General features: G+C 41.0%; 1 protein-coding gene across 1 annotated transcript in view; it reads left to right on the top strand.

Annotated features, from left to right (window-relative positions):
- The window catches only part of RNF213 (ring finger protein 213), a gene marked incomplete at its 3' end in the record, with an annotated part of 236290 nt that overhangs the window by 78336 nt on the left and 141982 nt on the right, over positions 1–15972 (top strand). Inside the window, 7 exon segments of the mRNA XM_042447563.1 lie at positions 4959–5168; positions 5962–6157; positions 6457–6509; positions 8853–9006; positions 13423–13578; positions 14776–14874; positions 15673–15795. Of these exon segments, the coding sequence (XP_042303497.1) occupies positions 4959–5168; positions 5962–6157; positions 6457–6509; positions 8853–9006; positions 13423–13578; positions 14776–14874; positions 15673–15795 (991 nt within the window).

The following is a 15972-nucleotide window of genomic DNA, read 5'->3' on the forward strand; positions in this document are numbered from 1 at the left end:
AGGATCTTGTCCACATCCTCGGTACTCACAGACTCAAAATGATCCAGTATAACCGAGTCCACGGAGGCTCTGGACACCTCTGTTCATCGAGGCCATGCTACTGAGAATGCAGCTGCTCTGGGCAGGACATGTTTCCAGGATGAAGGACTATCGCCTCCCAAAAATAGTATTCTATGGTGAACTCGCCACGGGTCAGTGTAAGAGGGGTGCTCCAAAGAAGAGATACAAGGACTCCCTGAAACAACATCTCAGGCTTGGCCAAATTGATCACCAACAATGGTCCGCTCTGACCTCACATCAGGAGGCATGGAGACGCACTATCCATGATGCTGCAGCCTTTTTTTAAAGCTCACACCGAACGAGTTTTGAAGAGAAACGACAATGCAGAAAGAACCACAACCCGGAAACATCACCCAAGGAGACTTTCTGTTGTGCTTTCTGCAACTGGACTTGTTTATCTCAGATTGGCCTTTTTAGTCATCAGCGTGCTTGTAGAAAGCACGGGATGAGTCCTTCCTGAATCTTTGTTTGCAAAGAAAAGCCAGAGAGAGAGAGAGTGAGCTTTGGCTTAGGAAGGGACTTTCAGCGTTTCAAAACAGTGCAGAAGATTTACCATTTCCCTTACTGCAACCAGGGAAGTCAACCTCACCCACTTCAGACAAAGAGTCAGCCAAGCTGAGGCCCAGACCCCCAATGTGACGCACAATGCTATGCACTAGGGGAAGGTTGCTTGAATTCCATCCTGGCACCTTTCCATGTTAGACCAGTGGGCATTGAGAATATGCTATAGGGATACTCCATAGAGTTTGTCTTACCATCCAGAGCCTGATTTATTCAATCTCCAGCCTCAAAATATTGGGACAAAAGCCTTCAAAATTCAGCAGGTCATCTTTCATCTCCTTTCTTTTGACACCATAGAGGATGTTCCTATGGAGGAAAGATTCACAAGAACATATTCAATATTTTTTGTGGTATTGAAATGAGGGGAGAGGATTTTTCCAATTCCAGAACTGAATTGCGTGAACAAGTTAATCAGAAACAGGAGATTTAGGATTGAGATTCTCCAAACTATCCAAGAACAGTTGGTCCGAGAGGATTTTCTCTTTTTAATAGATCTGGAAGAGGTCTGCTCCTACATTCATATGCATCCTTACTCACACAACTTCTTATATTTTTGTTTGCCCAATAACCATTATCAGTTCAAGGCCCTGCCTTTTGTATCTTGCCTTGGTTCCCATAATGTTTACAAAGTTCATGATCACCCCCATGGCTCACCAACAGGGCATCCACATCTTTCCTTATTTGGATGATCTGTTTCTCAGATCTCCAACCCTTCCAGTAGTTCAAAGAGTTCAAGTCAACATCTTTCAATGCATGGCAGATAACTGGTTCATGACAAATCACAGGAGAAGTCATCTTTTACAGACACAGAGTTGATTGCTCCATCTCCAGAGAGAAAAGCAAAAATTTGGTCTGAAATCAATGTTCTGTGGGTTTGATGTCCTTAGTACCTCTGCTGGATTTCATGGGATCATGCATTCACCTGGCCACCTGGGTGAGGTTGCAATGCAGTCCTCTTTAGTAGCTGTTGATGCCATTCTAGGCTTATGTAGCTGCACGCCATGACATTGAGATTCTGATTCTTCAAGAGGCCAGGTCTCTTGTGTGGTGGAAAGAGAAGTCCAGTTTTCTCAAGGGGTTTCACTTGGAGATCCCCATCAGAAAATTGTCACAACTAATGCCAGTTTCTGGGGTGCATGACTCATTGTCCATGTCTCTCAACCCAGGGGACATGGAATCTTACCAAACAGGACACCACATCCATTGGCTGGAGCTCAGGACAATCAGGCTAGTAATTTTTTCACTTCCATCAGGTCATTCAGTATTCTCATGTGCTTATCAGGATGGACAACAAAGTAGCCAAACCTTTCCAGACAAGATAGGGGGCATTTCACTACAAGTTATTTTGTGTGGAGGCCTGTTTGCTTCTTTCTTGGGCTGAGAAGAATGTCCACTCCATCATAGCTCAGTATGTTCAGATTTCCTTGGCTGACAGACTCTGAATTCAGGTGAGTGGAGTTTGGATGTGGAAATCTTAATAATAATAATAATAATAATAATAATAATAATAATTTGTTTTATTTATATACCGCTATTCCAAAGATCATAGCGGTGAACAGCAAGTAAGCTAATTAGCAAGTAAGCTAATTTGCCCCCCAACAGTCTGGGTACTCATTTAAGTGACCTCGGAAGGATGCAAGCCTGAGTCGAGCTTGGGCCCTTTTGCTGGTCTTGAACTCGCAACCTTGGGTCCATCACAAGTCAATACAGTTGATCCTCCGTATCCATGGATTCCTTATCCATGGATTCAATTATCCATGGCTTAAAAGTGTTTTGAAACATATATATAAATTCCAAAAAGCAAAGCTTGATTTTGCCATTTTATATAAGGAATGTCATTTTAATACAGTGCGCCCTTGCTTTACGCAGGGGATCCGTTCCGGACTCCCCCGCGTAAAGCAAATTCTGTGCATGCTCAAGCCCGATTTAAGTGAATGGGGCTTGTGCATGCAGTGGCACAGCAGCGCCATGGGCGCGTGCCCCATTGTTCCCAATGGGACGCGCTGCCCCTTCCTCCCTGTGCGTTGCCACGTGGCTTTCAGCGTATGCTGAAAGCTGCGTCAAGCTTGCCCGCGTATGTCGCAGGTGCACTTACAGATTGTTTTTAATGAGATTTTAGCATCCACAGATTTTAGTATCTATGGGCAGTCCTGGAACCAAACCCCAGTGAATACCAAGGTCCCACTGATGGATAGCTCTGAGACAAACACCAAGCTTCTGAGGTTCTACTCTCACTTTTTGTCTCCCAGGGTGGAATTTTTGGATACCCTTCTGTCCCTTTGGCCTCCTTGTCACAATAATAATAATAATAATAATAATAATAATAATAATAATAATAATTTTTATTTATAGACCGCTATTCCTCAATGATCATAGCGGTGTACAGTAAAATTGCAAAACAATACAAAAAATTGCAAGGCCTCTCTCCCCCTCAAGATGGTGGTTGGAGGAGAGCTCTTTGTCTTCCAGGCCAGGCCTCTCTCCCCCTCAAGATGGTGGTTGGAGGAGAGCTCTTTGTCTTCCAGGCCAGGCCTCTCTCCCCCTGTCATGGCCAGCCAAGATCAGCTCTCGGAGGATGAGGAGGAGGATGAGCCTCCTCCAGAGCAAGGGCTGATTGAGGCAACACCAGGTGCTGTTCCTGCCCTGCCAGGTCCCAGCTGTGATCCTCCAGCCCCAGAGGAGGAGGTTCAACCAGGTCCTAGTGCCGAAGAGAGACCTTCTATGGTACCACTCCCTAGTGGGGACTCTGGGGACGAAGCTTGCATGCAGGTGCCTTCTTTCAAAGAGAGAAGAGCTGAGAGTGCTTGCAGGCGCAGATCACAGAGAATTGTCGAGAGGCAATTAGCCAACCAGCCTCAGGTGGCACGAGGGAGAGTTTCCCTTACTTAAGTGGGAGAGAGACTAATGCTGGTTGCTAGAGTTTATTGCATGATCTCTCGGCGTGATTGCTGCTAGCACTAGCTCCTAGTATCTGGATTCTTTGTTACCTTGACCTTGGACCGGACTTTGTTATCTCTTGGCTGTTTTGACCTTGGACTGTTTGACCAACGTTCTTTCTCGGTATCCTGACTTCGACTTGACTCTTGGAACGTTTGGACTTCTGGAATTCTGAACTCGGCTTGTTTTCTCGGACTGCTCTCAGACTGGTTCCTTGCAAGGTCTGCTTTACTTTCACTTCCACTGTGCTAAGGCTCTGTTATCGGCTACTGTCAAGTGTCTGCTGGCAGCATTCCCGGACACCCCCTCAAGATGGGGGTTGGAGGAGGGCTCTGTCTTCCAGGCCTGGCCTCTCTCCCCCTCAAGATGGTGGTTGGAGGAGGGCTCTGTCTTCCGGGCCTGGCCTCTCTCCCCCTCAAGATGGTGGTTGGAGGAGGGCTCTTTGTCTTCCGGGCCTGGCCTCTCTCCCCCTCAAGATGGTGGTTGGAGGAGGGCTCTTTGTCTTCCGGGCCTGGCCTCTCTCCCCCTCAAGATGGTGGTTGGAGGAGGGCTCTTTGTCTTCAGGCCTGGCCTCTCTCCCCCTCAAGATGGTGGTTGGAGGAGGGCTCTTTGTCTTCTGGGCCAGGCCTCTCTCCCCCTCAAGATGGTGGTTGGAGGAGGGCTCTTTGTCTTCATTGTGTCATGCCTGTCTCTCAGATTGCTGCATCAGTATCCAATGGAACTGGTGGTTTTGGCAGGAAGCCCCCTTATATAGAGGCACTGGAGGTGAGCGGGCCTATTGCAAAAATGCTTCTATGAGATTCCAGAAGCTTCTGAACAATGCACTGTGCACTCGCGGGATAATCCATTAATGTGAATGCACACTTGAAGAAACAACAGTTACAGATATGCAACCTGTCCTTCTGCCTTATTTCTTACTCCCATATTTTAGCTCCTTGCAGTCCCCCAAAAATCTGGATAGTCTCACACAATGGGAATGTGAGGCTCAGGCTTCAGACAAGAGAGACTCAACATAGAACATTACCTGAGGCTTTCAATTGGTGTTAAGAACTGGGTCTGTATCTCGCTTTATCAAGCAGCAACAGAAGCCAGAGTGTTTGTCACCTACTTAGGAGTGAGACTACGTTTGCTGTTGAATGAAGGCACGTGTCTTCAACCAACTGATGGAAGAACATGGCAACCACATTTTTAGACTGACTAACCAGGGCAGTTTGTGTGGGCTTCTGCATGTGTGTGTGTGTGTGTATATATATATATATCACTAGTATTGTACAATGCAGTGTGTTTTATGAAATACTGTTAGCTTTGAGTTTCCTACAGAGGTATGTATTAGAGATAGCATTTTAAATGTTATTTTTTGTTTTTTTATCGACCCTAATTTTTTTTCTTTTCTGTTTCAGGATGGGAAAATATTTGATGATATTCTGCAATAGTTGTATTGTGGAGGACATTCACCAGTGGGTGTGGATAATCCCAATTTTTCATCTCTTTACTTCTTCTGTTGATTTTGGATGTGCTCATATAAAAATTCAGCCTGAATCTGAAGAGCGATGGGCAAGATTGGAAGGCCTTCCATTCATAGAATGTAGAGATAGGCAGGAGAATAAGGCGTGAGTTTGGCTTCATTAGCCTTAATTATATTCTTTCTAAAATCTTGTAAGTGAATTAAACTGGTTTTTCTTCTTTTTTAATACATTAATTTAAACTGTTGTTGCTGTTGTTAGTTGCCATCATGTTTACTTCTACTTTTGCCGACGCAGTGAATGGGAAGTGGTATTCAGGGAAACATGTTTACTTTTATTTTGGGATTAATATATAGTAACCCAACTCATTAACATTTCCCACAACTTCTTTTTATAAAGAAAAAATGTGCATGTAGTTACAAACTGTTTGAAAATACCATAGTTTGATGGTAAGGTTTCTGCACTAATCAAGTCAACGGCTGGTGGACATTATTGAACAGAAAAGTGAACGTTCATGCTCTTTGTCTTGTAGCATCATAGTGATTTCAAATATTAGTACAAAGCTCAGAATTAGATTCTGGTTTCCATATTGTTTTTCCTGTCTATGCAAAAAATTGTTTTCTGTCTGTACAGTGTGCCTGCGTCATACGCGGCTTTCAGCATACTCTGAAAGCCATGTGGGAATGCATGAGGCGCAAGGGGCGGCGAGTCCCATTCAATTTAATGGGGCATGCGCCCATGGTGTGCACGCCCCGCCGCACACATGAGCCCCATTCACTTGAATGGACTTGAGCATGCACGGTATTTGCTTTATGTGGGGGAGTCCGGAATGGATCCTCTGTGTAAAGCAAGGGTGCACTGTATTATTCTAATGCTGAGTTTTCTGTATCACTATATTTCTGTGTGTATATTGAAATCCTTTTCTGTCTTCAATTTGCAGGATCTTATTATCACTAATGAAAACAAAGAAATACTTGGTGAAAGGAAACAGAGCACTGTTCAGATCGTGGTTCTCTTTGTTGCCTCTGAGGGACTTGGTAGAATTTATGTCTGACTTTTCTTCGTGTATGCTGGACTGTCTTACAGGAACCTTTCTTAGACTAAAAGATGTGATGATAACATGTCATAATTATGAGGTTTGTTCTACACCTCTCCCTCTTAATTCATATGAAATTGTTACCGATAATCAGCAAAATTAGAAAACATCAGTCAATTAAATACTTCCAGTTCTCTTTGCGCAGTAAAGGAGATATCATGGATTGGAGACTTTAAGTAAGTCATATGCTGGTGTTGGACCAGAAGGACTGAATCATAAACACATTGCGAAGCTTGAGTTAAATCAGTTTTGTAGATGCTTAATGTGGACCTGGGCTGTACTACACAGTAGTGGAGATAATTCTAATTCTCTGATTTAATTTTTATTACTGTTTCCTAGGAGGTAGAAAAACTACTTGAGACAGTGCTTCACATCTGTCATAAACAAAATAGGTAAGAAACATGTATAACTTGGGCACAACATGCTTAATTGCAGGTCCAATGAAGGGAAAGTAGAATCATTGAGCAGTAAGCTGTTTATTACAGATCATTTTAAAAACTTTCTGTTCTCAAATTAGATTTTACTGTTCAGTTTGTCTTGTTTTACATTTGGGTGGACAACCTTGGAAGGGCTTACCACATCATCACATTTTCAGTAGAAAATAGGTCAGAAGTGCAACCTGAAAGTGACCAAGGACCTTATCACACGTGGGGGGGTTTGCAGCTCAGATCCACAGTCACTCCTGTTCTAGCAATGCAAAGCGTGATGTTTTTTCACACCAGATCCAGAGTCACTCTGTCTAGCAATGTGAATTAAGGTTAAAACGTGATGTTTTACCACACCTTATTGCCTTTCTGTTGTACTTCCGAATTGAGGGGGAAGCAAAGTCAGTTCTATTCCAAGCAAGTCACGTGATGCGGATTCAAGCAAAGCAGAGTGAGTGCACATTGTATTACTACACCGGAGGGTTCAGCGATTCGAATCGGCACCCTTGCACATGCTCAGTGGGGCTCTGGACGCTGTCCTCCTTCCCTGCCCCTTCCCTGTCATCTTTCATCAGGATGAAGGAGCAGTCAGGGGATGATGGGATAGCTCACTTGGGGTTGCTGGGGCCAGGATTGGGATGCAGGAGAAGGCGGAGGATGATGGGATAGGTCACTGGGGATCCCTGGGGCCAGGATTGGGTTGCAGAAGACAGGGGATGATGGGATAGGTCGCTGGGGGTTGCTGGGGCCAGGATTGGGATGCAGGAGAAGGCAGGAGATGATGGGATAGTTCACTGGGGTCCCTGGGGCCAGGATCGGGATGCAGGAGAAGGCAGGAGATGATGGGATAGCTTGCTGGGGGTCCCTGGGGCCAGGATCGGGATGCAGGAGAAGGCATTCCTGGTGACCCTAAAGCGAAATTATCATGGGGCAAGCTTCGTCAGAGGGGAATTTCCATTGCCATCCTCTGAGGCTGAGAGATTGTGACTTGTGTGTGTGGTGCCTTCAGGTCGTTTCCAGCTTATGGTGACCCGAAGGTGAAACTATCATGGCAAGTTTTGTCGGGGGGGGGGGGGTTGCTATTGCTAGCCTTAGGCTGAGAGAGTGTGTCTTGGCTTTGCCCCCGGAAGTCTTGTCCTCCAGAGGTCCCTCCCCCAGAAGGCAGAAGTCCTACCCCCAGCCCCGGAGGTCCCTTCCCTTCACCCCAACACTGGGTGTCACCTCATGCAGGAATACTACTGAGTTTGGGCACTCAGTCTCCAAACATTTCACCATCACTGATTTAGACAGTTGGAACACTTCATCATTAATTATTCCAATTTGAGTTACTGACTTTCTGGAAAAAATTTGGATTCAAAAGAAGATGGATATCAATATTGGGGAAGAGCGGGAATAAATTTTGTATTTAATTTAATCTAATATTGAATATCAATATATTGTTAAACATTTAATGATGAGTAAGAAAAGTTTTTCTTTCCCTTTTTCTCTTTTCTCTTTCTTTGTTTTTTCATTTTTATATGTGTCAAGAGACCATTTCAAGAAATAAGATTTGGATAGATACAACATAGCTACAATACAGTGCACCCGCGTTATACATGGCTTTCAGCATGCGGGGCGCAAGGGGTGGTGCATCCCATTCAAATAAATGAGACATGCACCCATGGTGCGTGTGTGCCGCCGCGCCACTGCATGCACGAGTCCCATTCACTTGAATGGGGCTTGAGCATGTGCGGTATTTGGCTTATGCGGGGGGGAGGATCTAGAACGGATCCCGCTGCGTAAGCCAAGAGCGCATTGTAATTGTCATAAGAATTAAATAACAGGATAATTCATATCATGGGGAAAAACATTAAATTAATTTTTTCTGATCGAAAGATGGGGGGAAGATAAATTTGGAACAGTATAGATAGAATTATTTACAAGCGGAAGGTTGATAGAAAAACAATATATTCTTCACCACAGTTTTGGAAGTCGCGATTTTATTTTTCTGTACATGTATTTCTGCGTATGTCTGTAACAATGTTTGTTGTGTATGTTTTAATATATATTTCAAATAAAGAAGTAAAAAAAATTCCAATTTGATGATGTTTGGTTTACTCATTGAAAAAAGAAATGAATGAATTCTATTTAGGTTTCTATAAGTTTTGAATAGGAAGATGGGGAAGACTGTATTCCTCATTATTATTTTTCATATTAAAGTCTTCATTAGAAGCAATGCTACAATCTTCTGGGCATATTTTCTATTTGTACAGTTTTATCTATAAATTTAAATCCCTTGTATGACGAAAGTAAAATTCTTTCACATTTCAGCCCACAGCCGGAGGACACTTCGAACATTCCTGCAAATATCTGCTTAAGCCTGCACCATATGATATGTGACAAAGTCCAAATGGTAACACAATACAAGATGGCAGTTACATCAGCTAAAATTGTTTCAAATCTTCTTAGATTTGCATCTGTGGAGGTGAGACTCTCCTTATGATATTAACATATTTTCATTGGTTTGCAAATCTCCTTATGATATTAACATATTTTCATTGGTTTGCACCATTTTATGCAGAAGTAGTTTTATTTAAAGGGGGGGGGAAGCACAGGGAGCTAAAAAATTTTTTGTAAACTTAGGAGCAAAACATAAAAGTAACAATGAAGACTTTGGAAAGATATTTTTAAAAATTAAAGATCAAGAGATTTAAAATAATTGGAGACTTATATGATTCAATAGGGGCACCAATACAGGGGAAAAAGTTAACTATATTAATTGGAAATCAATACTAGATAAAAGTGATAATAAAATTATTAGATGAAATACATTTGAATATTTTAGACCAAACGTTATTGCTAGAAGAAATAATTAAAAAAAAAATAGAAGGTGGGAAATGATTAATAGGGAAAATTTATAAGATTATGCTAACAACCCAATTCAGAATGGTAGAGGGACTGACAATGAACTGGGAAAAAAACTTATTGATTGATACAGACAAAATTAAAATTTGGCTACAAGAAATTGTTAATATTAAAAATATAAATGTAAAAAAACAACAAATGAAAATGATTGGAAAATGGTACAGGACGCCACATCAGTTAGCATTTATAAATGTTAAATTTCACTCAAAATGTTGGCATGGATTTGGAGCTAAGGGAATTTAAATACATATGTGGTGGGAATTCCCATTTGTTCAAGAATTTTGGACAGAGGTTAAGAAACAGATAAATATAATAACAGGGATAGAGATACAATTAAGCAAATAAAATTGTCTGGCTCTCAATTTAGGGGAATTAAGATTAAATAGTAATCAAATATGTAATAAAACAATTTCTAGTTCATGCAGTGATTGCTTATGGATGGAAAAACAAATCAAATTGGAATAAGTCTTATATGTTTAAATAGCTAAAAAAAATACATATTATTTGATTTCCTTAGGGAAAGAAGACTTAAATATATTGGGGAAAGTAATAAAGAATCATGGCAAGATAAATGGGAAATTGTGATTAAGAAAGTGGAAGATAGAATGGGGTATGAAGAAGTAAAAAATATAATTAATGATATTTTCCACATCTCCGATAATGATTGTTAACTTGATTGGAATGTATTTCCCTGAAAGCTGTTTTTGAGAGGGAGGAAAGGGGAGAAAAGCATATAATAAAATGTGAATTGTATAATTTGAATTATGTACTGTGTAATAAAAATTAATTTGTTAAAAAAAAGAAAAAACTTAGGGGCAAAACAGACCACCTTGAAGGAACAGTGTCACGCTGCCCCTTTAAGCACTGAATCGGGGTCGCGGAAACCACATGTCATGGCCCCAATCAGGCCAGCCTCCGTTCCAAATAGGAGCAGAATTCCGCTCCTATTTGGGATGGAAAAAAGCTGCTCTTTTGCTGCTGGAGCTGGCTTTTCGCTGGCTCTGGGGAGAGTGACATCTAAACGCCATGCCCCTAACAGAAGCCGGCTGGGGCGTAATCGTTGGTGTGACTTCTGTCTGGCTTGGGGGTGTGGTGCATGTAAATGCCGTCTGTTTGTCCCCTTTGTTTTGTCCACTTGCAGCCGACCACCTTGAGAACTCCCCATAATGAATTGTCTTGCTTTGGAAATTCACCACTTTTGCATGGTTGATTGCCAGTATACTGGTTCCATCCTTTTTGTGTTGTAGGGGTAAGATAGGTGAGAGTTACTGTATTTTCTGGCGTATAAGACTACTTTTTAACCCAGGGAAATCTTCTCAAAAGTTGGGGGTCATCTTATACGCCGGGTGTCATCTTATAGGGCAGGTGCTGAAACTTCTGAGCCAGACTGGAGAATCTGCGGTCGCCGCATATGGCGGGGGAGCTCAAAAACGGCCGCGGCTGCATCTCCACCGTATGCGACGATTGTATGAAAGCAACTACTGCTCTGATAGTCTTGGAGACAGGGAGGGCTGGGCAGGCAGGGAGAGCTGATCAATCCAAGCAGGCTTTGTATACAACAAGGTTTCCTGCTAAGTACCTGCATGTCATTTGAATTAAAATTACCATATTGAAATAAAATCTGATGTTTTTTAAATTTTTATTTGGTGTGCATTGGAAGAGGGCTAGTCTTATATGGTGAGTATATCCCAAACTCTTTATTTTAACTGAAAAAGTTGGGGGTCGTCTTATACGCCCAGTCGTCTTATACACTGGAAAATACGGTAATTTTTCCTTGAGCCAAATTTCATAGAGTAGCTGTGTTTGTCTTTTACAAGAAAATAAATAAAGAGTCTAATGGTCCCTGGAAGATTAACAAATGTATTATAACATGCATTTTTACACACCTTTTGCCCACTTCAGTTGTAAGGATGGATTTGGTGCTATAAGACAGATCCTGGCTTGTTTCAATAAACTAAAAGCAGTATTTTGAATCGGAATGTAATAACTAGCTATGATTAACCAAAACGGAAACTGATGGTTACAACCTTCTTGTGTCTGTACCAGAGGAGGAGGGAGAAGAGAAGAGTATCCAGCTCCATGTTACTGTATTTATTTATAATAGCTCTGAACTGGGCTATACTGTAGTCCTCCTTATATTGGTGGACCACAATTTCAACAGTCCTAGCCAGTGATATAGAATGCTGGAATTGCAGTAAAAGAACATCTGGAGGACCACAGGGTTCCCACTTTTGAGCTAAAGTGTAGTTTAGTATGGGAGTAGGAACATTTTTGCCATGCCCAAAGTTTTTCAATTATGTTCAGTTATGTTTTTTCTTTAATAGGAGGTTATGAGAGCAAAACCACTGGATTTTGCAGCAGTTCTCAGCTGTTTTGGGCCATTTGGAGATAAGAAAAATCCCTTGTAAAATGCAGGGGGATCATTGGGGCTTTGGGGACCACAAAATGGAGTTCTGTGGGCTGCTTGGAGCCTGCAAATCACATTTTTCCACACCTGGTGTTGCCAGGTCAATGTATGGTTCTAATGCTACAATCACTAAAAGTCAGCATGAGTTTCTCAAAAGAAAGTCATGCCAGACAAACCTGATCTCTTTTTTTTGATAAAATTACCAGCTTGGTAGATGAAGGGAATGTGGTAGACAGAGCATATCTTGATTTCAGTAAGGCTTTTGACAGTCCACTATGATATTCTTGCGAACAAGATAGTAAAATGTGGGTTAGACAGTACAACAGTTAGATGGATTACTAAATTGTTTCACCGACCGAACTTAAAGGGTGTTCACCAATGGATTCTCTTCATCCTGAGGAGAAGTGACAGGTGGGGTGCTATTCAACATCTTTATCAATGACTTGGATGAAAGAATAGGGGGCATGCTTATCAGATTTGCAGATGACACCAAATTAGGAGGAATAGCTAATACCCCAGAGGACAGGATCAAAATTTAAAATGACCTTAATAGATTAAAAAGCTGGGCCAAAGCTAATAAAATTAATTTTAACACGGATAAATATAAGGTGCTGCACTTAGGACAAAAAAAATGAAATGGATAGATATAGGATGAACAAGACTACGTGTGAAGAGATCTAGGAGTCCTAGTAGACCACAATTTGAACATGAGTCAACAGTGTGATGCAGCAGCTAAAAAAGCCAATACGATTCTAGGCTGCATCAACAAAAATATAATGTCTAGATCAAGGGAAGTAATAGTGGCACTGTATTCTACTTTGGTCAGGCCTCACCTGGAATACTATATCCGGTTCTGGGCACCACAATTTAAAAAGGATGTTGAGAAGCTGGAGCATGTCCAAAGGAGGGCAACATAAATGGTGAAGGGTCTGGAAACGATCCCCTATGAGGAAAGACATAGGTAGCTAGGTATGTTTAGCCTAGAGAAGAAATGGTTAAGATGTGATATGATAGCCCTATTTAGGTATTTGAAGGGGTGTCATGTTGAGGCTGGAGCAACCTTGTTTTTTTTGCTGCTGCAGAGAATAGGGCACGGAGCAATGGATGCAAACTGCAGGAAAAGAGATTCCACCTCAACATTAGGACGAACTTCCTGACAGTGAAAGCTATTCGATAGCAGAATGCACTGCCTCAGAGTGTGGTGGAGTCTCCATCTTTGGAGGTTTTTAAACAGAGGCTGGATGGCCATCTGTGGGGATGCAGGCGGTTGGACTGGATGGCCCTTTTGGTCTCTTCCAACTCTATGATTCTATGATTCTAACACTAACTTGTCCCTATCTACCAGTCAAAGAAGGAAGAGTTGCTCAAATGCTTCTTTTCTCTTCCTTTGCGATTGTTTTTTACTATTGTATTATGTCATTTATGAGCAAGGGAAGTCTTATATTTTAATGTAAAAGATGTTGGTATTTTAAAGTTTTGATTAAACTTTTGCAAAAATTATATGTTAAACTTAGTGGTAGAGAGCTCTTCTGTTCAACAATTTGTAATTCCTTTCCTTATGCATGATAGGTTTCAAGAGAAAAACAAACACATAATATCCCAATGACAGAAACATTTCAAAGGCTTTGTGAAGAGACCAGAAACTGGTTTCGGAAAGTTCTGTCAAGACATTTGCTGAAAACTGATTTGCCTACTGTTCAGTTTCCTTTTCCTTGCGAACTTGAGGTTTGTATTCTGGAATTGCAGTCATTCCCCAGATTCATTTCAAAACTTTGTGAAGATGTCTGTCTGTCTGTCTTTTTTGCAACCTGTTTATTTTAGTTCCAGTCCTTATTTCATTTACTTGTACCTCCATCAACAGGATTATTTTCAGTTCTGCCATTCTTGCATGGTTCTGTGGTTGTTTATGTGTTTCATTCATTCATATGTCTTTTTTCCCCATCTTAATGATGTAAAATCTGATTCTTCTTCGTGGTCTCTGTCCCTCACACAAATGGTTTTTCACTTCTACACAGAGAGCCAATTGGCATTTTCTACAGCGGAATATTAGTTTTCACCTTTCTTATTGTCTATGTCCACCTTTTAAAATGTCTAGCTTATCTTATTCTTTGAGATTATCAAGAGAGAGGGAGAGAGAGAGAGAGAGACTTTATAACATAATGCACAGAAATATTTTTAGCCTAAGACAGGCACTGCTCTGTTCCTTTGTACCTTTAATATCCACATAATCCTAATTTAGATTGGGGAAAATGGATAAGGGAACACAATGAAAGAATAGGTGTGTATCTGCAACTCCGTTCTACTTTCTTAACATCCCTTGATGTTAAGTACTCCACATGTTGGACTGCATCTTTAATCATTTCTTACGGTTGGCTGTGCTGGCTGTAAATTGCAGTCTAGCTATATCTGATCACAAGATGTCCACTGCAGTTAACCAGGAAAAGAGGAAAAACACAAAAGATACAAAGAAAAAAGAAAAGATAAATTGTTATGTTTTTATCATTTAGACTGATGTATTTTCTTGTCAAAGCAGGATTAGTTGGAGAAACTTCCTTAAAGAGTTCAAGCATTGGTGTGTCTGTCTGTGCAAATACACATTATCTGATCTGCACAATTTAGGTTCCCAGATTTCTCTTCCTTCTATTATGCTTGATGTGTTGTTTTATTTCTTAGAACACATGTTTTGATTCCCAGTAAAGGTTGATAAGAATGTATTTAGAAGCTGAAGGTGATGAAATACAGCCTGCCCTTTTTTTACGTGGGGGATCTGTTCCAGACCCCCCTGTGTTACAAAAAAAGTGCATATGCTTGAGCCCCATTGAAAGTAATGGGGCATGTCAGTGAATAAATATCCCAGGCTTCCTGCCTTTTTCTCTCTAACTTTTAGTTTATTTTGAATTAAAATACTATTTTCTTCCTTAGGCATGGGATCATTTTTTGCAAGTAAGCTTTTATGATATAAATTTAACAAAGGAATGGAAGAAAACACTAATTGCACAAATGGAAAGCAGGATCAAACAGGTATCAAGATTAATTTAATGTAAAAGAACATGCTTACCCTATACTCATCCATAAGTCTAAAATTTTGTGTCCAAAAATTGACCTCAAAATCCAGGGTCAGTATGGCAGTGTTTATGGGTCAGTATGGTAATGTGATACTGTGGCAGCTCTTCCAGATTTCTCCATACAGTTGTCAGAGCAGTTTATTTCTCTCTTGAGCCAAGTACAAAGAGTTGTGAGTGATTAATTGCTGTTAGACAAACAGAGTTCCTCTGCCACCAGCCTGGCTATTGCTATGTGGGTGAAGGCTGAAACAAACGCTGAAGCAAAAAGCATCAATTAGAGTCTCTCTTGCTGTATGCACACATACGCACACTGAATGAGCCTCCAAGTTTTACCCTCGACTTATCCACGGGTCTTGGTAAAATCTGTAATATTGGCTCCAAAACCTGCCCTCAACTTATACATGCAGTTGACCTATAGTTGACTATATGCAGTACATTAAGCATTTTATGTGCGTCTCTAATTTATAATAGAGAACAGGTTTCAATGTTCTAGCATGTTTTATTGTTGCTTAAAACTAAGAATTGTTTCTTGGTCCCACTCTGTTAGGTTGATATATTGTATCTACTTTGTCTCAAGTGTCAGAACAATGTTTTCTCATATCAATAAAAATAATTTGTAAAGTGCTAGAATGGAATCATTGGTTTTCTTTTATTGCACTAAATTTTGTCCCCACCATATTTTTTTCCTTCTGATTAATCCAAATATCTACAATAAGTACACCTGCTTTTCCCCCCTCTTACTCTTCCTTAATAGGCGTCTTCCATCCAGCGCATTCAAGTCTATTGCTGTTACCATGAGCACCTCGAACAACTTGACCCTATGATTAGCAAAGCTTTTGAGGACTGTGCTATAGAGGCTATTAATTCAGCATGTCAGGTAGTGTATCTAAAATCATTTTAAGGCACAGGCTGGCATTTTGTTTTACTATCACTGTTTTGGTCATTGCTGTGATTGAAATTCTGTATTGACTATACAGTGACCAACTTTCCCAAACCCATTTGTCTACTGCAGCCCCTTTAGCAATGTCATTTCCTAGCCGGTGGAGATTGAGGG

The sequence above is a fragment of the Sceloporus undulatus genome, chromosome 2 (assembly GCF_019175285.1).
Source record: "Sceloporus undulatus isolate JIND9_A2432 ecotype Alabama chromosome 2, SceUnd_v1.1, whole genome shotgun sequence".
In the NCBI taxonomy this organism is placed as follows: domain Eukaryota; kingdom Metazoa; phylum Chordata; class Lepidosauria; order Squamata; family Phrynosomatidae; genus Sceloporus; species Sceloporus undulatus.